We start from the raw sequence: 27661 nt of genomic DNA on the forward strand, positions 1-27661 counted from the left end.
CGCGGCTTTTCTTCCCTCTCAGGAGGCGACGGCGGGTGCTGAGGGGCGATTCGCCCCCCCTCCCCCGGCAGCGGCTGTTTATTAAACCGGTCGCGTTTCGACTACGCGGGGGCTGACCCGGGAGCAGGAAGTACCGGCGGCTCCTCCCTTTGCCCTCCCGCTCCCCTCCTCCTCCTCGCCCATGTCCATTCCAAGATGGCCGGTAAGTGGGGCTGGCGGGCGGGCCGGCGGGCGGGCGGGGGGCGCTGGGGCGGCTCACCCGGGGCTGCCGCCGTCCTCGCCGTAGCCCTCCGAAACCAACCCCCCGGTGTCTCTCTTCTGTTTTTGTTTGTAGGGATCCCTTTGTATTTTGTGGATTTGCAGGATGACTTAGATGATTGTGAGTAACTGTTTTTTATTTTTCTGCTCCCTACTTAGGCCCTCCCCCGCTTCCCCACCCCGGGGTCCTTCTGTCGCTCTCTCTCCCTCTCCGCGTTTTTATCCAGGTTAGGGTGAGGGGAGGATTTTGAGGCGGTTTGTTCTGGTAGGTGAAGGCTTATAGGGCGTTAGGGCTGACGAGTTCAGAGGGTATTTGTGCGCGGTGCTGACAGGGGAGGTGGGCTCGCTCCCTCCCTCGGCTGCGGGCCCTCGCCTCACCTGGCGTCTTTCACAAGCCTGTAAGTGCTGGCTGACGGGGCGAGCCGCCGAAGGATGGGTAGCCCCCTGAAGCGGGGTTTTGGGGGGCAGCCGCCGTCCCGCCGGGGAAGGAGGACCCGCTCGGCGGGAGGCAGGCCCGGGGCGGCGTCTGGAAACCGGCCTTCCGAGGGACCATCCCCGCTGTTTCAAATGGCCGCTGAACTGCTGGATTCGGTGTAAACAGCACCTCCAACAATGGCCCGTGATGAATCTGTGGGAAGGGGAAAGGGGTCCTGGCGGCGGTGCTTTAGGGGATTAGCTCCGCTGTTGTTGTCGGTGGAAATTAGCCTGGAGTAGCCGAGGGATTTCCTAGCTGCGGTAGCTCAAATGGGTGAGACTTTTAAATGCTGTCGAGGCTGCTAAGGACGCCGTGTGTTTTGCTGTTCCTGCACCCCTGCAGCACAGGCGCTCAGTAGGACGTGGCTGCGTCTGCACCTGGGACGCGGGAATAAAAGAAAAACGGCCGTTGTGTGTACTCGGAAGCCGGTGGGTTTAGGTTAAGTACCGTGTCGTAGGTCCTAGACCAGGCAACAGCTCCACCTCAAGCTGATACAGTCCAGAACTGTGTTACAGGAGTGGAGCTGAACACCTATCAGACAGCTTGGTAAGAGCTGTTAGTAAGGAGATAAATCTTTGACTAATAACTGTATTAACTTGTACTGCTTTAGAAAGCAGCTGTATATGTGGGGTGGTTTCACTGGCACTTTGGATGCTGGATTGACTTTTCCATTAGAAAAATGAAAGCTGATACTTGAAATTGTTTCTTGTGAGAGACTCTATTTGTTTACTACAAGACCATTATTGTTTTAGTAGTACTTGAAAATGTGTATCAGGTGGATTCCTACCCACCCCAATCTAGTATGAATAAACTAGTTTAGGAAGAAGGTGGTTTTCAGGAACACCAGGGGAAATGTTAGAATACAAGTGAGATCCAAAGTATTCCATTGGAAAGACGCACAGGGACATTGCCTCTGCGGGCAGGAGGTTGTTCTGTGGGATTTTGTCAGTTGTTGCTCTTAAGTGTTGTTGCTCTCAGTCTTTGAGGTTTCTGCGTTTCACTACTAGGTAGCGGAAAAAAAAATGTGGTGTTTGTATTTTGATTAAATTCTAGAATGAAAAGTTTGGGATCTTTTGTGATGCAAGTGATGTATGATGAGATTAATTGTTTATGTAAGAGTTGTTAGTTTGTTTTATGTTTGTATTTTTGTGTATATGAAAATATTTTTAACGTTTCTCATACAAATAAATTGTAACTCTGTGAGTCTTAATGAATTTAAAACTGTAATTAAAAAGCACCCTCCTTCCTTAATACAGTTATCTATTTGAAAAGCTAGAAACCTAAAAAAACATAGTAAGTGTGGAGGATAGTACTTGAAATAGATGTATTTAATACATAGGGATTTAAAATTTTGATAACATTGTAAGAAGTTGCTTTAAAAGAGGTACTAAAGTTTATTGCTTGCTGCAGTAAGTAAATGTAAGAAGTTTGTAAGAAGTCATCACCTTAAATGACAAAAAGCATGTATATGTTGAACAGGATTTAAGTGAGAAGGACATTAGCTGATACATTTCAATGTGCTTATGCTGATTTAAAGACTTTTGCAGTGAGTTCCTCTAGCAGAAGAGCTGCAATAGTTGTTGCTGTAGTACCTTAATTAAGAGCTGAAAATATCTTTCTCTGCCCTAATTAAAAAACAAACAAACCCACCACCAAACAAAACCCTTGATAGTGCTAATGAATGCTTAGCTATTTGAATTGATTGGGTCTTTCTGAATTGCTCCCAGTTCCCTTTCCAATTTTCTTCTCTCTGTAGTAAGAAACCACCCCCCCCCCCCCCCCACCCCCCAAACAAACCAAAACTAGCCTGTCATTTGAGTTCTATTTGCTGAGTGTGTCAAGTGAAGTGCAAGTGGTGGAAATAAATGCAAGTGTCCTGTAGTGTTCTGTTATGGGTCTTGGCCTTGAACCGGGGGTGACCATCACTACGATTTAAGTGTTCATTCTCCATTACTGTTCAGTTGTTGGCTGTTCTGTTGAAACTGTAACAGATTTGTCTGGTAAGTCAGTTAAGAAGTTTGATGCTTGTAGGCAAAACTCTAGTTTGAATCATGAAGTTAATAAAAATGTTCAGATAAAGGAAAAAAAGGTTTTGCCATAAGCAGTAATTAATAAGCTTTTTATATGGGTCACTTAAAATTTGTGTCAAAGAAATTGATCAGTTTCAGGATAAGCATATAAATAAATGTGCATTTTAGAGCATTATTGGAATCTTATTTTGTGATTTAAAAATATTCTTTGATTAAGTTCATTAATTTGACAATGCAGTTAGAAGGCAGCTTTCAATGCCATAATTCTATTTGTGTTACAGCAGAGTTCAGATGTCCCATCTAGACTGAGACACTGAGTAACTAGTCTAGCAAAGAGTTCATGATGTGTGTTAGGAAAATCTCAGTGAAACAAATCACTGGAACTGGATTTTTACTTTAACTAAATTGCTTAAATAGTGTTATGCATATTGAAGATCAATTTTACTGAAACAGTGTCTGTGGGATTCCTCTGAATATGGAGAAAAGCTGTAGTAAAATCTACCTAAATTCATCCAGTACAGTTTGAAACTTTTTTTGGTAAGGTGAGACATTGGATCATCTGGAAAAATTATTAGCTTAATTATGCCCTTTGTACAATAAAGAAAACATATTTTAAAAATTGTTTTCCCTTCTAAAAACAGCGGGAGAGAAAATGACCTCCTTGAGCTCGTGAAATCATTGCACTCTGCATGAGTATTTACTGTTTTGTATTGGGAAAAGTGGATAGTGATAATAGCTAATGATGCTGATTTGCATAGTTAAATCCTGTGACCCTGTAGGTGTTTCTTACAGGCTCTAAGCATCTTTTGAACTTAGGTCAAACTAAGGTATGGTGAACTCAAGTTCAGCTGTGAATGCTGTCACATTTATTCTTGTTTATAGGTGGACAGGTTTCAAGCTTGCTTGTATGATATCGTTAGTGGGAAAAATACTGTAATGTTGATTCACCTATGAAAGAACATTAGCTAAGTTAAGAAATACTAGTTCATTATTTTTCTGTAATTTTACTTTCTAGTACTCTGGTGTATTCTGAAACTTGTAAGTACCTATGGCTTCTTACTTTATGAAAAAAGAAAATTAAAGTTTTTGAGAGAAGACAAAATAGGTTCTGCCATGACTGTTCCTTATTTATGTGTACTGAGAGTGTGTGGAAAAAAATTTCAGGTATTTAACTCTCTTGATCCTGACCATAAGTAGTTTGCTCTGTTTTCCTTCTGGTCCTAGAAGCACTGGTGTGTGCTTAGCTAATTTAAATGAAAAATAGAACTACTCCAAGTAGTAAAATTAAGCATGTTCATCATCTTTACAAAATTAGTTCCAGGTGTAATATTGTAGTCAAACTTAGAATTGATATTTACTTCATTGTCATTGGAGTCATTGGTAGGAATTCTGAAATATTTGAAGTGAACTAATAAGAGCCTTCATTTTTAAATAATTTCTTAATTCAAGAACAGGTGGTCACTAGATAAAGTTAATGGCAAATGTATTGGGTTTTTTTAAGCCCTAATAAATCTTTCTTTGTATAACAGGTGGCTAGCCTCAAAAATAAACCAGTGAAAGTGTGTCTGATCTGTGTGGATTTTAAAATACATATATTATAGTTGCATAGATGCAAGGATGGTCAGAGTTGGGTTTGGATGTGGAGAGTTTGTTGCAAACTCAGAAAGGAAATCTATGATCCTATGTATGCTGTATAACTTCTTGTGAGCTTTCAGTGATACAGTAGGTTTCTTTTGGAGCAGCAAATACTGGATGCTACCTCTTCAGATACTATGCGTGGTGGGAGAGTTAGCCTGAGAGCATGTGGACAGATCAATCCCAGACAGACCTGTGCAATGCAAATTATATCTGCTTGTGCAGATAAATTTTTTGAACCTGACAGAATTTTAAAATATATAAAGAGCAGCCACTAGAAATAATAATGACCAGTTGAATGGAAATAAGGGTGTCAGTATAATATGTAGTCATTATAAAAAGCCGTGAATAATTAGCATATGTTTCTGATCATGTGGCTGTGGGTTCACTTGTAGTATCTGTATATACACTTGAAACATGAACATTATTCTAATCCCACAGTTTTCTTCTGTTTGAATCCCATTGAACTTGTTGGTCAGAGCATATTGTCTGCAAGAACAGCAGAATTCAGAATTGCTCTTGTCTTTTAATTCACCTGGGTTCCTTGGAGACCGTGTGCTTTCTTAAACCAGTCTGCTTTTTATTCCTGGCCCCCCCCCCCGAAGACCCAGGTATAACATCTTGCTCCAAGTATGTTCAGGTGATTTCCTCTTTAAATGAGATGTATTTCTGAGAACATTTTGGCTTGTGTTAAATAATTGGAAAACAGAGTTTTCTATGTGAAATAGGAATTTTTCTATAGGAAAAAAGCTGAGGCTTGGTACCTCTTGGTAATAGAGGATTTTTTAATATAAAAAGTGATTTATAATGGGTATTAATGTAGTTTCAAGCCAAAGTTCATTGTGCCGGGTCTCAGATTAAGGTACTCTTTAGGGAAGCATGTTTGGAATATGAAACTGGTAAAGTGAGAGTGAGGGTAGAGCTGAAGCTTAATTATGCTGATAAGGTACAGCCACCTCAATCCTGAAGAAATTGTTATATCAGAGATTGTAGAATTACATATACACATAATTTAACCCACTGGCAGTTTCAGAGTGCATTATGAAATAATATAGACTTTCCTTTAAGATGTGCAGAAGCTTTGTACTGATTGGGATAACATATTGGGAAGGACTGTAATTTTTTTTTTTTTTAATTAAAGCAGAATACTGAAGACAGGGATTATATAGTACTTTACATACATATTTCTTAATCAGCAAAGTGCATCAGTGGGAGAGGGTATTCCTGTTCTTTCCATTTTACAAACAGGGGAAACTGGTCCTATAAATGAAATTGGTCCTGGTTTGCTTTTGGTTATTTAGCCAAAGTTCTGCTGTTTTTTAATATGGAGGCACCATCGAAGTTCCACTGCCTGAAGACAGGAGGTCTCTGTCTCTAGAGGCATAACCTAGAGTGCCTACAGTCTTACAGGCACAGTTTCAAATACAACCTATTTGGCTTGTTATTGTGCTTTCAAGTTATTACCAGTTTTGTGCTTTCTTTACTGATTTAGATACCTAATGTTGTGTCCTGCCAAGTCAGAAACTGGCTTATTGTCTTCAGTGGTTGTCACTCTCAGCACATATGCTGGTTTGAGAGACTACTTGCATGAGAGAAGCCATATTGGAACAATTTGCATGTACTTAAGTACGATCACAGTTGCTATATTATTTATGTGAAAGAAGTGTGCATAATTCTAGGAGTGCTTCACTGGGAAAGTTGTAAATCCAGAGCAGGAATATCAGCTACTCTCGTGCAACTCTGTCTGTAGATTTGGTTGCCATTAGGTATGTGTTCCTATATCCATTGCTGAAATGAGAGAATTTGTGTGAAAGATTTATGTGTTGCAGGCACGTTATTTCACTGTCTTTGTTTTAAGGGTGAACAATTTAAAAAAAGAATTGGCAGCGAAGTTACCCTATTCCCTCTCCTCTTCACAGTCTTACTTTTTGCCTGTAATCTGTAATAAAGTGCATGTTACTGAGTTAGGTGATTGTAAGACTTGGTGAGGCAAATTTTAGCAGTTGATGTGGTAATATTTGGTTAAAAGTCTGAAGCTGTGAATACAAAAAAGATTTAGAAGGAGTAGGTTTATATGGGAAAGGCTGTAGTTGATAGGTCTGCAGTAGAAAGTTCCCAGTACATTCACAAGTAAGGTAAAGTTGAAGTTTTTCCCAAAGCTACCAGTCTGACTTAGATGTATGGGACCCAGTAACTACAGTGAGAAAAATGCGCCTTGGTAACTTTGAAACAAACCCAAGAATTTGCTGTTTTAAAGCAATACAGTTTGGGATTTTCTGTTGTTAAAATTTCAGTTTCTTTTAATGGGGCTTACTTTCCTTTTGAACATGTTGGTCAGTTTGTGGCATGCAATTTTGTCAGCTGAGCCCTCAACTCATAGCGCATGTGGTTAGTCCACTCAAATTGTGAAGTAAAATGTGTTAAAAGCCAAGGATTTATGGCGGTTGAAATTAATTAAATTTCAAAGCTTGAATTTACAGGTCTATATGCAAGTGTTGTTCTTGACTTCACTAAGTACAACCTAAGATTTCTTTGGAAGCAGTTTCCAGTGATGTACAGATACTTTTCCGTTGAAGAATAGTTCTAAAAAGAAATAGAGTTATTGGTATAGTGTATTTTACACTGTAACATCTCTTGTTGACTCTTGGAATTTTTTTTTTTTTGTTGGGTTACTCTTCTTGTCTGTCAAGTTGGGTTTGAAGATTATGGACCAGACTGTGATAGCATGAGGATAACGGCATTCTTGGATATTCCTGGACAGGATAACTTAAGTCCACTGGCTCGTCTAGAAAAATATGCCTTCAGTGATAACATATTTAACAGGTAAGGGTACAACAGCTACACCTGATGATAGCTGAGTCTGTTAGCATTATGGATGTTAAGGTGTCACTACTTCTGTTGTTATTCTTCAAAGCATGTGCCAAATATTATTTCTGTTTGAATAACTTTTGTATAACACTTGCATAAAAAGAGGTTTTCATTCTTGGTTATCTGAATAAGATCTCTTGACTCCATCTTTGTTTTGTTGGGATGTGGAGAAACTTATAACTGGTATGTCTGAATGTTCAGAGTATCATAGAAGAGCTTGATCTTTTTTAAAGTGCCCATTTACATTTGGTAAGTTCCCCTTGCATCCCATCTATGTGTTGTTGGCAGGGTATTAAGGCAATTAATATGTTGTTCACTCCACAGGCAGATTATTGCCAGAGGTCTTTTGGATGTCTTTCGAGATTTCAGTAATAATGAAGAAGACTTCCTGACTGTAATGGAAATAGTGGTCAGGCTCTCTGAAGATGCAGGTTTGAAAGTTGTTTGTGTTTTTTTAATGTTTGTAACTTATTTTACATAAGCTGCAATATAGAAGGCAGTAACTTTTGATTTTGAGAAGGCAATGAGTGAACTAAAGAACCTAAATAACAGCAGTATCTGTCAGTGAAAACAAGATTATTTTTGCTGTTGTTTTTGAAGTATTTTGTATGGTAGGTGTATAAATGAAAGGCTCTTACCTAGTATAGGGCCCGAAGTAATATTTTTTTCAAGGAGTTTGTTACATCTGAATGTGTGGTGTATGTGGCACAGAACAGTTATGCATTTTAATACTTCATGTGCACACATTCATAGTGATTAGGTTTTCTAGCTAGTGCTCTCATTTTATCTGATTTATTTGGGAACTGATCCCAAGTCTCTGGACTGTGATGTATGTAAGGCTGTTCTATTTTATTCAGCTTTCCTTTAAGAACAGGAAATCTCAGTGGTGATGTTTCTTTATGTTTTGAATATTTTCATCTTCCTCTGTTGTGAAAACGTTGAAAAAAATGCTACTTTTTTTCTTAAGGTACTTGGTCTTAATTTTGTATTTACTGATGTAGTTTTGACTTTCTTTCTATTACTAGAACCAACTGTACGTACAGAGCTGATGGAACAAATACCTCCTATTGCCATCTTTCTGCAAGAAAGTCGACCAAAATTCCCAACAGCATTTTTTGAATACCTTATGCCCATAGTAGTGAGATACCTCACGGATGTTAACAATCAGGTAGGAAAAACAGACAACATGAGTTGAATCATTGGAAAATTCTGTGTGATTTAGTGAATTTGAGGCATGAGGAAGAGATAATAGGAAGTTTCAAGTTGATTGATACCTGGATTTTATGTAGTGCTTTGTGTTTATTGGTTTTGGCACACTTTGCTAGGGAGGTCTAAATTTTGGTTTTTGTACTTTCCTTAGGAGATAATGGGAAGCTTACAGGATTTGCCTAGCAGCACATTGCTACAGTCTGTTATGGGAATCATAACTTACAGTCCTGTCTTCTACTTGATCTTTTGGCTTCTCTTCAGAATTTGATGAAATGTCATCTAATGATTATGTTAAACTTTAGCATTTATGACTAATTCCTTACGATGTTAAAACTGAAGGTTTTTTTAGTTTGTACCTGTGTGTTCATTGAAAACGTGCCTTTTGTGGTTCTCATATCAGTAAATGTTGTTTTTATAGTGATGTACTTTTTTTGTTTTGTTTGTTCATGTTAATAGGTTAGAAAGGCAGGTCAAGAAGCACTGCTTATACTGCTAGAACAAGATCTTGTTGCTCAGAGTGACATTGAAAATAAGGTGTGTCCAATTCTGTTGGACCTCTCTGCTCCTGACAGTGATGATGAGTACAAGGTGGAAGCTGTGAATGTAAGCAAATTTGGAAGAAATCTTATATCTTTACTTTTTTTTTCTGTTTTTAATTGCTTTTGTTTATCTCTTAGCAGTGCTACTATAAAGCTCTTTTAGAATATAACAACTTTGTGTGAGATTTTCATGAGCATAAAACCCAGAAAATAAAAATAGTACTTGTATTCTCAGTGTCCTGAGAGCTTTACATTAACCATTGAACTTAAACTTTCTATACCATTACTATTTTAGTTTGGTTTATTCCTTCTCTATTTGTTAGTCACGCTGTTGCGAATTGAGAACCTGCTGTTGTGATATAGTTGAAGCTTAAGTGTGCTAAGCTGTTAAGCCTTGAATCTGTAGGTTTCTTAGTCGTTTCTAGTGTTGAGCACCATTGAAACAATGTGAATTTTCAAAGAATTTGAACAGGGTCAGGACTTGATGCACCACACTGAGAGGCTAAAAATTATCTTAACTGAATTCGAGAAGAAAGCAAGGTTGTCCTGAGTACTGTTGTACTATTTATTAACGCCTTTGGCTAAGTGTAGAGGTACTTCAGGTAAGCTTTCTCTAGGTCCTATACCTTTTGTGCAATGAAGAAATCTAGGCTTCTGCATCAATGAAGTGCTTGAGGAATGTTTTTGAAATAGTGCTTTTGAGAACTGAGCTATACAGTACAGTAATTGGGAATAAGAATGTTATTGTATGCTTAAAAATGTAAAGGGCCAGGTCTTCAAACTCAGTAAAAGTTTTTGCTAAGATGATGAGGGGCTTTTTCCTATAGATGATTGATCATGCATTGAGTACTTGAATTGAGAATTAACAAGAACAACCAATTCTTTTCATTTATAACAGTAATTAAGATGAGGTCCAGGAATAGTACTGACATTAAATAAAATAAGCAATCAAACTTTTTGTGGTTATTCATTAACATACTTGAATTTTTAGTTTAACACAAAAAATCTTTCATTTTTATTCTGAATTTTTTAAAAGATCAGGTTTAAAGAGACCATCTTTATACCTCAGGATGGTAAATGATTGTCAAAATGGTAGCCAAATAACTTTAAAGTGCAGTTGGTTCTTGGCAGCCGTTTTTTAATTCTTGTTAAGATTGTTCTCCAATAGTTTCTTCACATTTGCTCTACCAGGTTTCACAGTAATGTTGTAAAAGTATGAATGATGACCTGACCTTTGTTCTTAGGTGTTTTGAAAAAAACATTCCCCGTTCACTTCAGGAAATCAGTTGACTCCACAGAAAAGTGCTGGTGTCTAATTACATTTCAGCATGGATATCTGACACTTGACCTGTAAAATAGTTTTACCAGATAGATTATCCTCTTCCTTATTTGGGACTTGGGTGTTGCTTAGACAGTTTTCCAGGGTGACATCTGAGCACCAGATACCTTTTAGGAGTTTGAAAATTTGTAGGAAAGGCCTTCAATGGTGTCTTCCTTAGTTCTTATTTAGCATTCTATTACAAAGGCAAATGTTTCTACAAATAAAGCTCATTTTTGTGGAGGTAGAAAGCTTCAATAATTTTGGAAAATTAAAATACAAGATGAGTACTGTTAATATGCCAACACTTGTGTAAGCATTAAACTGCTGGTTCTGCACGTGGAACAGGTGAGTAGAAAGGTGCAGGGGAGCCCCTTCCTTTTTACTCTTACAAATATAAGAATTGTAGCAAGTTACCCAAGAAAGTGGGAGCTGAAAGGAAACATACAATCTAAAGCACCTGATTTTCACAGCAGAAACATGGGTCCTAATGGCGGTGGAAATTGGCAGTACCTCAGAGAAAGCTAAATTAATGAGCATGTTACTAACTTTAATTATGCTGCGATGTTAACTCCTAAAATTTCTGAGAATGATTCCTGTAAAGTGTACATTAGCTCACATAGACAACTAGTTTGTCTTATTCTCTCTTTTCTGTTGTATGGCAGACTTTTATTTTATCATGTTGTCTGAGCCTATAAAGAGCTGGGACTGTGCTTGTATTTAAGTATCTGAACAGTTCTGTAAGCCAAGGGGCTTACTGCATGCTTAAGCTTGAAATATTTCTAATATGCTTAAAGATTGTGATTTTTTGTATGCTGGCTAGTGCAATGGAACTTTTTTTTCTTCTCTGTACAAAATAACAGTGTATGCCGAATTGTAAAACACCTTGGAAATGCATTTATTAATGAAATTTAACTGGATAAAAAAGACAATGAATTATGTGCAGAAATGTTATCTTCAGGCACAGTGGCATAGAATGATTTAAAATAAAAACTATAGTTGTGCTTCACATAAAACAGGTGTATGAAGAGACAAATAATGCGTAGCAGTTAAATCTATTTGACGGTAGTTGCTTGCTTGCTCTCGGAAGTAATTTTTAGGAGGAATATTTGGCCATGCTTACGAGGTTTATAATTTTCTTTTCCTTACGTGTATCCCCTCCTTGATTTTTAGATAATCTGTAAAATGGCTTCTATGTTGAGCAGAACAACAGTTGAGCACATGCTGCTTCCTCGTTTCTGTGAACTGTGCAGTGATGGGAAATTGTTTCAAGTCCGGAAGGTTGGTGTGTTTTCAACCCTAAACCACTTAAAAATGAATTTGCACATTGCTGTTCAAATGCCTTCCTGAGTAATTTAGTCATAACTTTAGCTGATTAACTTTTGAAAGAGTATGGAAGAGCAGTTTTGATTTATTGACATGGTTATAGTTTCTGTAGTTCAGTAAAGAAATAGATAACAGTCCTTAGTGAATAGCTTTAGTGTAGCAGTTAAACTGATCTTGCATGTTTAATAGTTTTGCACAAACTTTTTCTAAGCCACTGCTTGGTTATAGGATGCAAACAAGTTAACCGGATCTCTGCCATCTTATTTCAAAACCAGAAATTCAAAAGCAATGGATACTTGAGACATTGTTCCTTTAAAAAAAAAAAAAAAATTCTGGTATTATTGAAAGGAGAAATCCTAAGAGTGTAAGACTTATTTTAATTCATGGTCGAATACAAAAGGAAACTTGTAGCATAAGAAGTCTTAAAATATTTGAGTAGACTTAAGCGTCATGCAGAGGTTGAGCTTGGTCCTTAACTTAAGCTGCACTTGTTGGAATTTGAGCTGCATTACAGCATTCTAAATAAGCATATAGAATGAATAAATCTTATATTAACACAGTCCTATCTTTACTGATTTCAGATTTTGGCAACATCTTTTTCCAACATGAGAGAATGTCCCTTTTGCCTTAATTATAGCATTTGTAATGTACTGTAAATGGCACTGACTCGAGACCTTGATTAAACTTTGCTTCAGTAAAGTCCTTAAGCCAGTCTCAGCCATAGCAAAGATAGTTCTGTCAGTACACCTAAGTCCTGACCCTAGTATCATATTTTAGTCTGCTTCGGTTTTGACAGCTGCTGTTCAAAGTAATTTAAACTTTCAGGTAGGCTTATTAGTCCCTTTTAATGATTGCTGAAGTAGATGATGCTCTTCATGCAGAAACCTTTATTACTGTTGATTTCAAAGGCATGTGGCTTATGGAAGCTTGCTCTAATGAGTCTTTGTTCGGGATGAGTTAATATTACAGGATGTAGTTACATGGCTGACATTTGAATAGTCAAACGTGCAGTTGTTACATGGGATAAATAATGCATGGTGAAGTTGATAATAAAACTAATGCGCTTAAAAGAGCCAGAATGTTATTCATGAGTTTTTTTATTTCTTAGATTTGTGCAGCAAATTTTGGTGACATTTGTAATGCAGTTGGGCAAGAAGCCACGGAAAGACTGCTGGTATGTAAAAATCAAAATCCATTCACAAGACTTGTATTGCTCAGTTCAAAAGGTCTAATAATGAGTTCTTTCCTTATTTTCCCTGTAAATTAATCAGTATGCATACTTTTTTAAATTGATTTGGTTAAGGCTTTGGTTGCAATTATATAGCAAAACTGGGAATGAATGGAAATGGAAAGTTCTTGTTTTGCAAAACATTTTTAAAAATGTAGTTGACAGCCTATATATATATACACACACACATATACACTTACTTTAGAATTACTGACTTTTTATCCCTGAACTAGATGATCAGTCAAGTTACAATTTCAGGAAAAATAGGCCATTAATAATTCTTTTTTTTTTTCCTACTGCGTATAGTTACACATAAAATTCTAATGAAGTAAATGGCAGACAGATAGTTTTTCCAATTTTTTCAATTAATGTATGTTTTTAACCTGTCTCTGTTTCTTCTATTCTTCACTCATTTTATTCTCTCTTGAGTTATTGTCTCCAGTTTCTAAACAAATACCTTGATAGTAAGTTGCTGCAGTCTGTTTAGTCTTTAATTAGTCTTGTTTTTGCTTCTTTTTGGCAGATTCCCAAGTTTTTTGAACTCTGTTCTGATAGTGTTTGGGGAATGAGAAAAGCTTGTGCTGAATGCTTTATGGCAGTGTCTTATACCACATCCCCAGAAGTTCGCAGAAGCAAACTATCTCCGCTGTTTATCAGTCTTATTAGTGACACTTGCAGATGGGTAAGTAACTCACTCTGTAATTGATACATCTTCCCAGGCAGATCACATACAAATAATGGGCAAGTCAGAAGTGCGCTGTGAAAGTTCTCTAAACTAAATTTGCTGGGATTAGAGTCTAATCTACTAAAATTTAATCTCCTCTAATCAGACAGTATCTTATTTTTCCTCCCTCTCTTACTACTTAGAATTTCTATCACAGTTTTTTTTATAAGTGTAAACACTCTTCTGACAATAGGTTGCTTGTGTTAAAGGTATTAGTTGAAGTAGACAGTGATGTCCTTCAAATTTATAACTTTTTAAAAATTTCCTTACTATGTTTATAGATAAATGCTTAATATTCTAACACCCGTTGCTTAGCTGTCCCTTATTTGGTAATTGATAATTGGATATATTTGGTATTAAATGAAGCTGTTATAGTAAGAATCACTTGGTTCTTACTAAAAAATTGAACAAAAGTTTTGGTTTTTTTTTTTTTTTTTTTCCCCGCATTAACTCTGTGGGAGTTGCATGAATCCTGACTGTTGTCTTTATACTATCACAGGTTCGTCAGGCTGCTTTTCAGTCTCTTGGCCCATTTATTTCTACCTTTGCAAACCCTTCAAGTGCTGGTCTTTACATTCGAGAAGATGGGACACTGAGTATCCGGCCATCAACGCAAGATGTGAATTCCAACTCCTGTCAGCCAAACAACAATATAACTTTAATGTCCTCTAGTACAAATGCTACGCTGTCTAGGTAAAATCATGGGAAAAATGTGTTGTAGCGGAGGGGGAAAGAAGGAAGACAATTCTTTTAATAGCGGCTCAGGGCTAAAAAGCTCAACTTGAGAATATAGTTCCAGAAAAGGTATGAAGGGTGAGGTCACACATGTGTCTGAGTGTAGCCACGCTATTGAAAAATTAACTTTGATGGCTTCACCAGTTTTCCCTTTAACGTCCTGTGAAGTAAAGCATAGTGGTAACATAGGTTCTGTCTTTCTGCAGAGAAAATAAGCTTCTGTAGTTGATGCTGTCTTTTATGAAGTATTTAACTGAAAAGTGTTGTTAGAGTACTTTAAGTTTTATTTGGGTAACTGTGTGTGTCTGTTACCAGTTCAGAACAACCAATGGAAACCAAACCAGAACCATCAACTGAGGAGTCTTCAGCTGAAGTTAATACAAAGCTCTCGGTTGAGAATCTAAATAAAGATACACGGGCAGAAAGTTCAGATTGTTGTACCAATCCCGGAGAAGATGTCTCTCAATTGTCTCAGGGCGACAAAGTTGCTGCTGGTGTGCTAGGAGTCACGAAGGACAGCAGTTTTCCTGGAATGAACTCAAGGCCACAGTCTGCTGAGGACATATTTAATACTTTTCTCTACTGGCGCCCTCCTCTGCCTGATATAAGTCAGGATCTGGAGTTACTTCAGTTCAAGACTGAAAAGCACAAGGATAGCTGCTCTGTGCCATGTAATAACTGTGTTGCTAGTAGTGAAATAAAAAAAGTTCTAGAAAGCTTACAGGAGCACATAGATGATCCAGATGTTCAAGGTGAGACTCTGTAACAGTAAAATCATGTTTTCTCTGAGCTGGTTTTCTCCTGGCCTTTACAAAAACCTTGACTATGTTTTAATTGGCTTGGTGTTCATAAGGTGATGAGACTTCCTTGAGTAGTAAATTATAGTAGAAAGTTATTCAACAGCCGTTTTCACAAGGCCTGAGTTACTTCTAGGACAGTTGGGGAAGTGTTCCTAGCTCCTGTTTGCATGAGAAATAAATTGGATCTAACTACAAAAGGGAAAAGAGCTTGTTGAAATTTGTTAAAACTGTCTTTAATTTTAAGTACTGTAACTTCGTACTGTGGTTTTAGGGACAGAGCTACCTGTTATCAGCTGAATTCATCTAATTTGGTTGAGTGAGAGCGGCCCTGATTTCAAGTTATCTTTCCTTAGCCTCCCCATACAAGCCTGTTGATGAACATACCGAAGTGGTGATAGCCTGTTAGTGGGATGCATATGTGTTTCCTGGGCCAAATGCCTCTTGACAATCCTGTCATCCATAGTCAACTCAGTTTCTTGTTCCACTAAGTCTCTTGAGTACTCTAGTGAATTAACACTTTTCATCTGCCCATTTATTCATCCCTTTCTGCAGATATGACTTTGCATGCGGAGAACTGCAGCATCATTTGGATTCCTTGCTGTAGTAGTAGTGAGTAGTAAGCCAACTGGCAGCATGGCATATTTAGGTGGCTCCCCATGGCTATTCAGAAAGGTACCAGGAAAATAAAAATTCTTCATGTGTGAGGCAATGGATTAGAAGGAAAGGGAAAGATATAAAAGGGGAAGAGGTGAAAAAACTAAAATTTAAAACCGTAAAGGAAAAAGTGGAAAATGAAATGAACAAATGAAAGGAGGAAAAAAGTGTAAATGAGTTTTGGAAAGAGAAGGCAGAGGGTAAAAGCAAAAGAAGAGCAAAAAACCCATTACATAGTTCTAAGACAAATGGAGAGGTGTTAGCTTGACAGCTATACAGTGAGAAATAGAGGGGTTTGGAGAAGCATGGGAGAAAACAGTGAAGATTTCTGCCTCTCCCCCTGCCCCTGATGACTTTAGCAGAACAGTCTTGCTTCCTTTCTCAGAACAAGGAGATGTGGATGTTAGTTTCTGTTTTCCTCCTGCTCTAACTGTTAAAACACTCATAAATATGCTTGTTATCCATTCTTCTGCCTTTTTAAGTTGTCCGTTTCCCTTATTTCCGAAGTATTCTAGTATTCTTAACTTTTAAAATATGCTCTAGTGTTTCGTCTTAAGACTGTACTTGCTGTAGGGTTTTGCAGATGTAGCTATCTTATAGTTTCTGCATTCTGAACTCTTCGTAACTTCGTGTTCCTAGCAGCGATATAGCATAATGAGCAAATACAGTTTGCCCTAGCTTTATTGGTGATAAAGTGGTAAACCCGACCTTTTGTTTGCTATCTATTTCTGCAAAACAGTTCAGAGATGGTTGGACTAATTCCCTCCTCTGGATAAAGTTTTCCTCAGAAATGTTTTAAATGCACACTGATGCCATTTCCAAGCAGATGATTCAGTTAAAGAATGTAACAAAATAATTTGTATTAAAATGTTTGACTGTATGAAGAATGGGAGGTGAGCCACTATGCTGTGATACCTCGTTACAGGGGATTATTAGAAATATCTTTCAGTAGTAGAAATTGTTGCTGAAAATGTTAATACATCCAAATCATTGCTCTTAATTTGTGATGGTTTTGTGGAAGAGTAATGGGTCTTTCCTTTCTAAGAGCAAATGTTTGCTCATATGCCATTTCTGTACAGCTCAGAAGAAAAAAGCTCTGGGCTTCTTTTTATCTTTTCAGGTTAACTAATTAAAAGTTTAATGCTTTTAAGTGCAGAAGGGAGAGTAAATAGTCATCTTTTGCTTTGTACAGCTCAGGTCCAAGTGTTGTCTGCCGCTCTCAGAGCTGCTCAGTTTGATTCTGTTGGTGACTACGAGACCAAAAAAATTGAAGAAAGCAGTGGCGAACTTCAGAGCAAAACTATTTCAGATGAAACAGCTGTTTCAGATGCTACCTGCAACCAGGTGGAGGAAGACAGTCTTTCATCCCCTGCCTCCCAGAATAACATCAGTGACCAGTCTACCACCGGTGCACTGAAAAGCACAGTAAGTATGCATTGTGCTCCATGCCTGAAATGAATTCTTACCAGCTGAAATACTGTGTCTGTTCATGTAGTCCCTGGCATAATGGACCCCCTTCTGATCTAAAGACTTTGAACATTACTACACCATAACTATCATATGCTACTTATTTTAATTAAAAAAGAAAAGCTGTTGAGGGCTATTATTTCTGTTTGCACACAAATTACCTAAGCGTTAGGTTTTGCAGTAGTCTTGTCGGTTTTTTTTTCAGATGAAATGTATGAAGTACAGTCTCGCCTTTTCCTGTAACGAATCTAAAATTAGTCTCTTATCTCCAGACGAGAGGCTGAATCAGATGGTGACACATATACACAGTTCCTGGTTACTCTTTCTTGGTTATAATGTACAGATAGTAGTAAAAAGAATTGTTTGCACAATTTTTAATGTTGCTGGAGCTAATCATAAAGTACAACGAAAAGCTCTCCTTGCCTATGAACAAAAATTGCACATAAAACCTGTACAAACAAAAATGTAAAGTACCGTGTGAACTTTCAAACTTTGTCTGTTTTTGGTCTTTTAAACCTTTTAATGCCTTTGAAGCTTTTTGTTGGTATTTGGGGAGAGGTGTACGCTTCATAATTTGGTAGGCTTGGGAGTTTCCAGCAGTATATTCTAAAATAAGTAAAGCTTTTATCATGGTATTGGCTGACTTGGAGCAACTGCCAAGCTGTCTTTTTTTTAACATAATTTAAGTTCATGCCAAGAAGAAAAACTGTTGAAGAGTATAGTAAATGTAACCATCCAAAATCTGTATGAATGTTGGGTTTATTGTGTTAAATTAGATTGCTTTTTTTTAGAAGTAAATCTAACTACTGTTCCACTTGTTGCTGCTACAGTCTTAATAGTGTTTGTCTTGGTGTACAATTCTTTTTGTACTTGTATAAGCACACTGAGAAAGGCTCTGCCTGTACAAGGCTTTATCTGTGAAAGGTAATTCTGTACCTGAACTGCGTTGTTCTGTGGTGTGATGCTTTGAAATACCCCAAACAGCAGTAAGTCTAATTCATTTCACTAGCTACTATGTCCTTTTACAGGACTCAGAGGAACAACAGAGAGGAACCAGTGTATTTTTAAAGAAAGAGCAAGAAAATAATTCAGCATTTGAAGATGACAAGTCAAAATTACAGGTGATTAAAATAGCATCTAACTGCTTTAGTGGAGTACTGGATACAGTTCATCTTATCCTTAATACAGTGATAGCTTTTGCAATTGATCGGTTGCAGAATGTGAAGAAATGCTCTGGGTATTTGAGGAGAACCCTATTTTAAATTGGAAAGCTAGAAAAATTTTGTTGCGGTTTTGGTGCCTTAGAGGCAATCTATGTAACCAAGGTAGGCAATGACAATACTGTTTTTTTCACTGGATTTACTGTTTGTCTTTAGCAAAGAAGAAATTTTCAGTTTGGTTTGATGCAACATGTTGATAAAGTGATAATTACTGTGCATTGCTCACTGCTCTATCCTAATGAGAGGACAAATAAATACAAGGGTCATTTACACTTTGTAAAGCTAGCCCACAAAAAGGACATCTTGCAACTGTTTGTGTTTAGCTGCCAGATGGTTAGTAGCAAGAGAATACTGTAGCACAACAGGTATATTTTCTTTCTGATTTTAAAATGAAGTGTCTGTTGCTGATGTATTGTCTCTATCTATAGGATATCATACCTCAACCTTTGTTAGACCAGTACTTGTCAATGACTGACCCAGCTCGAGCCCAGACTGTTGATACTGAAATAGCCAAACACTGTGCATATAGTCTTCCTGGGGTGGCCTTAACACTGGGCAGGCAGAACTGGCACTGCCTGAAAGACACATATGAGACGCTGGCCTCAGATGTACAGGTAAAAAAAAAAAAAAAAAAACCAAAAACAAAAACAAAAAAAACCAAAACAAAAAACCCTGGATTTTTTTAATGATAAATCAGAATTTTGAGTAGCTTTTTTGTTCAGTTTGTTGCACTGAAGTTATAGCATTGTATACTTTCTTATAAGGGATTAAATGTACACTAAAAATAGAAAATTCAAGATTTAAACCAGACTTCATAAGTAAGATTAAAATTTTCTACTGCTGTGTAACTGGCCCTGTTTCTTCTTCTCTCTCAGTCCTCACACAGGTGTAGTTCAAAAGCTTCTTTAGTTATGGTGCTTAATCTAGTTCCCTTCTTAAACTGTTTGCAGTGGAAGGTACGTCGGACGCTAGCTTTCTCCATACATGAACTAGCAGTTATTCTGGGGGATCAGCTAACAGCTGCTGATCTGGTGCCAATTTTCAATGGATTCTTGAAAGATCTGGATGAAGTGCGTATTGGTGTCCTTAAACATCTGTATGACTTTTTGAAGGTAGGACAGTGTAATTTAATTTCTCAAGATAAAATTTTTTTTCTGACTCCATTATATTAAAAGAGGTTTTTTTAATAAGATTTGCAGTTATCGATATCTAATTACATGTTTATAGTTTTGTGCAATACTGCCATTTTGTGTGTGTGTCTATTGTGTTTTTTAAGGTCCCTCACTTCTCTTCTGTCTCATATCCCAACAAAATATCAAAACTGAAAACTCGTTGTAAAGGTGGTTGTAAATGCCCCTGGCTGATGTAAAGGAATTAGTATTTTGTGCAGTCCAGTTGGAAAGTTGGACCATTAGCAACTTGTGTTTGGGGCTGGGAGAGAAAAGAGCAGATCTTGGTGGGCTGCTGTGTAATAAACCTAACTCCTTAGTTTTCTTATGCCCAGAGATGGTGCTTTGACAGGTATCCTTGCAGAAGTGATGACTTAATGTACTTTTTTGGATGTCAATCTTGTGAGTCCAGGCACTCAGCTGATTGTACGCAATTTTTAGTAAGCATCTTATGAATGATCACTTGGTTTCAAGTAGGATAGTGTGTATAGGCATGAATACAGTAATACCCCAGAGAACTGCAAGTATTGAATTTTATCACTTTTACACTAGTAATGTTTTTCCTTTAGTTACTTCATGCGGACAAAAGGCGAGAGTATCTTTACCAACTTCAAGAATTTGTGGTGACTGATAACAGCAGGAACTGGAGGTTTCGTTACGAGCTGGCAGAGTATGTAATTTTGTGAACTTCTTATTTTTAATCTATATTACTAACTTGGAAATAGGTAATTACATTCAGAAGTTAGCACACCCTAATTAGGAGCTAAAAGATTACAACCATTCATTATTAAGGAACTGAACTTAAAAGCCACTGGCTGTTGGGGATTTGGGGGGGGGGGGGTGGCAAGTTGTGTTGTAATCAAGTGTGACTGAAACTTAAATGTCTGTGATTATACTAAAATGGAGATCTGGTTCACTTGCAGCTTATGAAATATGACAATCTGATAGGTACTATTCAGTGACATTTCAGATTTTATTCAGTTCTAGACTGCCTTGAAATGTATATACAAAGTCATTTTTCTAATGCGTATGGAAGAACAAACCGTTCTTAAAAAAAATAGTTCATTCATTTGGTATTTCCATATGGCTGGGTGTATAATGGAGATGGAGCAACATCCCCACAATTCTTTTTCTACAAGCCCTGTTGATATTTGAAGCACCCAAAGAATGTTCGTAGGCATAGTTTGCAGCTAAAATCTGACCTTCATGTTTATCTCGTTGCTTTGTTTGGGCTATTGAGGATTTACTCTGCCTTTGTAGTTTGGCACAACAAGCTAAATCTCATTCCGATGCAAGAATGTTGTACAGCAGTTCCCTGACATCTGGTGGAGAGCTGCCACTTTGTGGTTGGTTTGTGCATGGCTGCTGGTAACATCCTGGCAGTGGTGTGACTAGAATGAGTTCTGTGCTGTTCAGAGATATAAACTGTTTTCTGAAATGTAGATTTCTACACTGAAATAAATTTTTCATTTTTACTTTGTAAGAATGTACAGGATATTGGTCTGAAGTTGCATTGTACTTCTGCTTGTAGCTTTTATTACCACTTGGGATAATTCTGATTCATTGGTACGTGTAGTTTAGATAAAAGTTTCTCTTGGACTCCTTGATGGGTTAAAGCATGTACCTCTTTAATATGTGTGGGCACCTTTATAAACTAAAGAGAAGAACAAACTGTTCAAGTGCTTTGTAACAACTATGGTATTTTTGAAGCTCCAAATGATCTCTCCCTATGTTTAACAGATGGTATAATCGGAGCAGGTTAGTGTTGTACTTGCTGGAGTTAATCGCTTTCTTTGTGTTCCAGGCAGCTGATCCTGATACTGGAACTCTACAATCCCAATGATGTCTATGACTACTTAAGACATATTGCACTAACTCTCTGCTCCGATAAAGTTTCAGAAGTTCGGTGGATCTCCTTCAAACTGGTAGGGGATTTAGTTCACTTCCTGGCAGGAGAGGAGGAAAATGATCCTTGAGAGGGATACCTGAAATCACTCTCTTTTCTTTCAGATGAGTAGGCTGAATACAGATATGTTTTGATAAATATGGTAAACAATATGGTAAAAAGTGAAATGAAAACTTTGTAAGATATTTTGAGTTGTCAGACTTCCAGAGATTTGGGAGACCTTCCCCCAGTTCTGGGGGAAAAATAATTACTTATCTTTCCTCAAAATCTATTTAATTTGTTATGAACTTCATTATAATGCCATCACCCCACAAATGTCCTGAATGAGTAGAAAGATTCCTTCAATCTCTTCTTTTTCTTCATGGCACCATGGAAATGGGGATTATTTTTATGGTTGTTTTAATTTCTTTTAGTGGTGTGTGTTTTTGTTGTGTTTTTTTTTTTTTTTTTTTTTTCACCTGAACAAACATCTTTGTTTTAAAGCTTACACTTCCTTTTCTCCAGAATAAGCCCAGTAATTTATTAAATCCTGCAAGCACAACTGATGATACTGAATACAGTTTTTGGTGTCCCTTTGGAGGATTCAGATGAAGTGGTGCTTTTTTAACTTTCTTAAAGCTACAACTTAAGTCTCATATCTTCTTTCCCCTCCCCCCACCCCGTCTGTTTCCCCTTCCCCCTTCTTTTGCTTCGCAGGTTGTAGCAATACTACAGAAGTTCTATGCAAACAATGCAAATGCACTGGGATTAAATTTCATTAATGAACTTGTAGTGCGGTTTCGTCACTGCTCCAAGTGGGTTGGAAGACAAGCTTTTGCCTTCATTTGTCAGGTTGGAATGTTCTCTCTCTCTGTTTCTACGTGTACATTTAATTTGGAGCCAATTTGGGGCTTTTCAGCAATGTGGGCAAAACTGAAATTTGGACTCAATTTTTTTGTCATTCTTTGGGTTTTATGATTCTGTAGGTTGACAAAAGACAGTGGCAGAGTTTGTCTGGTCTCAGTACTAGTATATGGCTATACCGTTTTGAAGCTGTGGCACTTGTTTTGGTCTGTGCCTCCAGCTGAAATAACTGATCCTTGTACTTCCTGGCATCCCAGTAGCAAAGTCAAAAATTAAGTCCTAAACGGAGGTGCGTTTTTAAATACTTTGACATGCTGGGATAAAGGTTCACAAGAGCTCTTCAAACTACCAGTGGGTGCTAGATGCCAGGAACTATTTCCCTCTTTACTTCCACTTACCCACCCCCCTCCAAACCAAAAATGCTTACTTCAGTAGCAATGAGGAACAAGAGTTGAATGTTGAAGGGCAAAAAGGTGATGACAGGCAAGAAAGCAGTATTTCCTAAAATACAGTTAAAAGAAAGTTATCTGCTCTTGTTGGGTCATCTTCGGATGAACTTTAGAATGGTAAGACATAACAGTATTTCAAAGGTTGTACTTATTTCACCAACATAGGGTGTATTTGTTCAGAGTTAATCACTGACTTTTTTTAGCAGTCAGGCCAAATTAAGGACAAGATGGAAAGGAATGGCAAATAGTGTATTTTTAACCTAAATCTTGCTTTCTAATGTTCTGTGTTTATCTTGTAGGCCGTAGTAGAAGAAGAATGTATGCCTGTCGACCAGTTTGTTGAACACTTGCTCCCTAGTCTTTTAAGTCTTGCTTCAGATCCTGTGCCAAACGTAAGGGTTCTGCTCGCCAAGGCTCTAAGGCAGACGTTACTGGAGAAAGGTGTGGTCGTTAATTTCCTTTGAAAGAACTAATGTCTCATGAAAGTTGCCTTTTCTCTGCCGGTGCAGTTCTTGATAAATTGGCTCAACTGGTAAAAGGCTGTTTGGTTCTGTTTGTGCTGAAAACAGAATTATACATTGTAATCTGGGCTACTGCATTTAAATTCGGAATAGTGTATTTAGGAATGTATGCTGTGGTGGCTTTTCTGTCTTAGAATATCGATGGCCATCCCTGACGGGCCTGGAACAGGCACCAACCATCACCCGCTAGAGGGCAGCTGGGGCCTTCTCTAGAGCAAGGCGTGCGGCCCGTCCTGGGGCTCGCTGCAGGCATCCGGGATGTGTGTGGCTAATACTTCTTTCTTAAACATCACGTTAGATTATTTTGATACATTTCAAACCTTTATCTTAATGAAGTAGTCATTCAGGGGAAGTGTTATACCTGTTTCTGAAACAGTTTGCTTTGTCATTTTAGTCTTAAGCTGACAGTTGTACTAAGAAAGAATGTAAATTTGTGTGCTGCTACAATTTCCTGTATTCCTTAAAAACAAAAAAATCGTCTGGTCTGATTATTTGAAGGAAGATGCGCAGAAATCTCCTCTTCTATCTTTTTTCAGAATAAAGTATGGAGAATGTTTTGTAATGCATTGTACAGTGGCAGCTTCCTGAGCTTGCTTTTACTTGTTGATACATTTCTATTTAGGGTTCAGCAAAAAGAACTTCTCTTAGAAATATTTAAGTACCTAATAAGATGAGTAAGAAGCAGCATATTTCTCTTTCTCTCTCAGCTTTCTCAGCTTCCTGTATTTTCTCTAGGGAGCCTATAAATCGGATGACTACCCCAGATGTTTTTGGCATCTTCTGTGTTTCTGCACTACTTATGCCCTAGGGTTTATTCTTTTGGCTTTGATTAAAATTGTCTTTTTCTCCCCTTATTCTAGCTTATTTTAAAAGTGTTGGCAATCCTCATCTAGAAGCTGTAGAAGAGACCATTCTAGCCCTGCAATCTGACAGAGATCAAGACGTGTCCTTCTTTGCCACCATAAAACTAAAACAGGGTAACATAGACAATACTACCATTGAAAAACAAAACTAATGTGTTTCTCTGCAGTAAATGTTGAACATCAGAATGGTTATTCACCTTATGTTCGCGGTTAGTGTGAATAATCTGGACAAATAAGAAGGTTTTTGTTACCTAAGAAAGGGTGTATTGAGAAATGTTATAGTCTTCATTTCGTGACCATGTTTCATCTACAGCTCTGTGTTTGTCTGATACACATGAGTAATTCCTTTTGGGTTTTTTTCTTTGTAAATGTGGGTGATAACTCTGGTCTCACCTGCAGTTAAGTATTGTATGTAAAGTCTTACACCATACTCAGTGTTTCAGTGTAATCATTTTCTAACAAAACATTTCCAGTTGTAGATCAGTCTGCAATAAGCTTAAAATGGTTTCTAAATCTTAAAACCTCATTTTAGCAAACTTACATGAAGATATTCTTTCCTCACATTTATTGTAGTCTTTGTATTGTTTCAAGTATTGCATTTTAACTGAAAAAAAAATGTATATATGTGAATAGTTTTGAGTTTTAACAAAAACAATGGAGAACTTAATTCTGTACCAATGGAAAAAAGCTCAAAAAATCATTTCATTTTATAAAGTAGTTACTCTGCTAGAATTAAGGCATGGTTTGTTTTTACTTAACATAATGTGATATTTTTGAAAGCACAGAGAGCTCAAGATTCTTTGTATATTGTGAATTTTCTATTAATTTCTTATTTCTGAGCTATACCCTTACAAGTGTTAACATGTCTGGTTTTGTTCTGCTGGCTCTCGTAGTGCTAGGTAGACTGTAAATTTCCCAAACTGAAAATTACTCATTCTGCCCTAGCAAATTTCACTTCATTTAAGTGATTCAGTTCCTGCAACATGTGCTGTATCTGTAGAAGGGTATTATAGAGTTTTACAGACTTATGTTTTTGTTTGTTTTACATATACACCTCATTTAAAAAAGACCTTTTAACTGGTGCAGTTTTCAAATCCTGAACAGCCCGCTGCTTTGTTCCTAAGAAACAAAGGACCTCTAAATTCTGAAAAATCCCAAATAACAAATGTTCAGGGGAAAGGTGGTGACACAGTTTGCTCTAACTTCTGTGGATTGTGTGGTAAGGTTTGGGGCAAAACACAAACAAGGGCTACTGAGATCCTTAAGCTGAAGTAGGATGTCTTCTGTGTGTTTAAACAGGTGTTTTGGAAGAAAGACAGACTATACAGATAGAACACAGTTCTGTTAATAAAATCAGATAGCTTCGGACCAGTTTGAAAAATGATAAAGCTAATACTTTTTGGTGGATCTTGTATTCTGTTGTGTCCCAAATCTGCAGATAATGTGGGGCCTGGAAAAAAAAAAGTCTCACTTTTTTAGATTGTGGATTGGAACTTTGTCCTGTTCAAAAACTAATGCTTAAATACTAAAGAAATGGTTTCATGTAATAACAGTTACTTTCTCTCTGTGAACACAATACTTTATCATAAATAGATCTGTGTAAATATTTCCCCTTATTTCACTATTATACTAGTAAGTAGTTCACATGGGTGAAGGTTTTTACAGAAATTACTTTTTTCTTTTTTGTTTTGTTTTAAATCTGGCTTGTCTGCAATACAGCAAGTAGGTTCTTCAGCTGGGTTCTGTATTTTTGGAGGGCTCAGTTTTGTATAAGTTTGTTTAACTAGTCTTGTATTATAATATGTACAGTATTTGTAACAAGTTGTTTTCTTGTGAGATCACAGAACGCTTTTTTGGAAGCTGCAGGCAGAAATATACCACTGCTATCACTGCTATTACAGCAACCAGTATAAACTCTGTAAATTCTGCAACGTTATACGTTTAATTTTTTACAATTTTTTTATAATTTAAAACAAATGCTTCTTCAGTACAGACTTTTTATGATTGCAATTTCTTAACAAAAAGACCCCTCAAGTTAATTTTTTCTAGTTCTGAGATCTTTTTCTAATGCTGGCATTATACTGGTATTTTCTAACAGTTCAAATTTTCTAAGGCCTTTCTGACAAGGTTTTACTTCTGTTTTTTATTATCAGTTCATTAAATTTCTCAGCACTGAACAAATTTTTTTAAGTGTGTGTATATGTAAGTATGTTTGAAATGTACTGTATATAAATTAAATACTTTGAACATTAACCCAACCCAGGTTCCTGTTTGTCAGATAATCTTAAATAGTTACCTTTACTTGCAATAATCCACTGGAAAACACAAGCTTCCATATGTTTTAGCATGTTTGGTTAGTGTTCACTAAGAGTTTTTAATTAGAATATGTGTAAACAGTAAGCCACCAGCTATAAAAGTTCACTAAAAGGCTAAACAAAGTTCTTTGTTTTTAACAATATTTTGGTACCTCTCTGGCTCCAGAAATCATGTCTGCTTTAAATGATATGATTTCAGTAGAGCGTTTAAAAACTTTTGTTAAAACTCTGCGGTTGCATGCACTAATGGGGACATCATAGTTTTGGCGTGGGTTTTTTTGTAGTCAATGTGCAGGTCTATTAGACAGATTTACTCTCTCCAAGGTTTGTCTTTTTGGTTTAGTTTTAAACTAGAAATGATTTCAGCATGACTAAAGACCGCACTTTACATCTTGTACTAGACAAATGTATGCAATGATGAGTAAAGTGGCGTGTTCATGTACAATTCTCTGGGTTGTTTAAATTATGCAAAAATATGTATTTTATAAGCCAGATGGAGCAAAGTTAGGTAGTTGATCCACTTTCACAGCAGCAGTAAGAATACAATTTTTAAACATTTCTAGCTAAGGAACATGAAAATAACGTTAGTGGGTGCAATATCGCTTGGATGCTATAGGAAATTATCAAGCACTTGTAATCCAAAGCATGTTAGTCATGTTGCTTAGAATTCAAACTCCCTGGTATCTCATGTATGATACACACTTGGCATTGGTCAGGATGCTGCCCTAGTGGCGGATGTGTCTGTACACAGTGTTGTTTAGAACCCAATGAGGTGGGGGCACTCTGGAAGTGTCATTCACTTGTCAGAATAGAGAATCTATGTAACTTTCTATTTGTATTTATCTCAATAAATCCTGTGACTGTTTTATAAACCAACTTGTGGTAACTGACTTTTGTCATAGGTGGGATGTGTTTTCTTTGGGTTAATGAAATGTCTCCCTAGCGTAAACACTGTCATCTGTCAAACCAGGGTTGAGTGTGGAATTCATCATACTGTGTAGTAAAAAAATCCATTAAATGTCCAGAGACTTAAAGTAGCTCTTTTTTCCTTGAAGTGAGCATGCCAAAAGTGCTTTGGAACTAAAATTATTCTGTCGGAACTGAAACTC

General features: G+C 37.2%; 1 protein-coding gene across 2 annotated transcripts; it reads left to right on the forward strand.

Annotated features, from left to right (window-relative positions):
* The first annotated feature begins 4 nt into the window (after positions 1 to 4).
* On the forward strand, positions 5 to 27428 carry LOC115339898 (serine/threonine-protein phosphatase 4 regulatory subunit 1-like). 2 transcript variants are annotated; one of them, XM_030010493.1, is made up of 20 exons: positions 5 to 202; positions 335 to 379; positions 7089 to 7221; positions 7591 to 7697; positions 8292 to 8434; positions 8932 to 9078; positions 11506 to 11613; positions 12767 to 12832; positions 13410 to 13568; positions 14110 to 14303; positions 14661 to 15097; positions 16992 to 17224; positions 18295 to 18387; positions 18915 to 19100; positions 19437 to 19598; positions 20225 to 20325; positions 21460 to 21580; positions 22258 to 22392; positions 23153 to 23294; positions 24235 to 27428. In XM_030010493.1, exons 1-20 carry the CDS (start codon positions 196 to 198, stop codon positions 24387 to 24389), a joined length of 2874 nt encoding a protein of 957 aa, XP_029866353.1. In that variant the 5' UTR covers positions 5 to 195; the 3' UTR covers positions 24390 to 27428. The 2 variants fall into 2 exon arrangements, with proteins under 2 accessions (XP_029866353.1, XP_029866355.1); XM_030010495.2 differs by lacking the exon at positions 335 to 379 and having other exon boundaries at positions 116 to 202.
* The last annotated feature ends 233 nt before the right edge of the window (positions 27429 to 27661 follow it).

The sequence above is a fragment of the Aquila chrysaetos genome, chromosome 3 (genome assembly GCF_900496995.4).
Source record: "Aquila chrysaetos chrysaetos chromosome 3, bAquChr1.4, whole genome shotgun sequence".
Classification (NCBI taxonomy): domain Eukaryota; kingdom Metazoa; phylum Chordata; class Aves; order Accipitriformes; family Accipitridae; genus Aquila; species Aquila chrysaetos.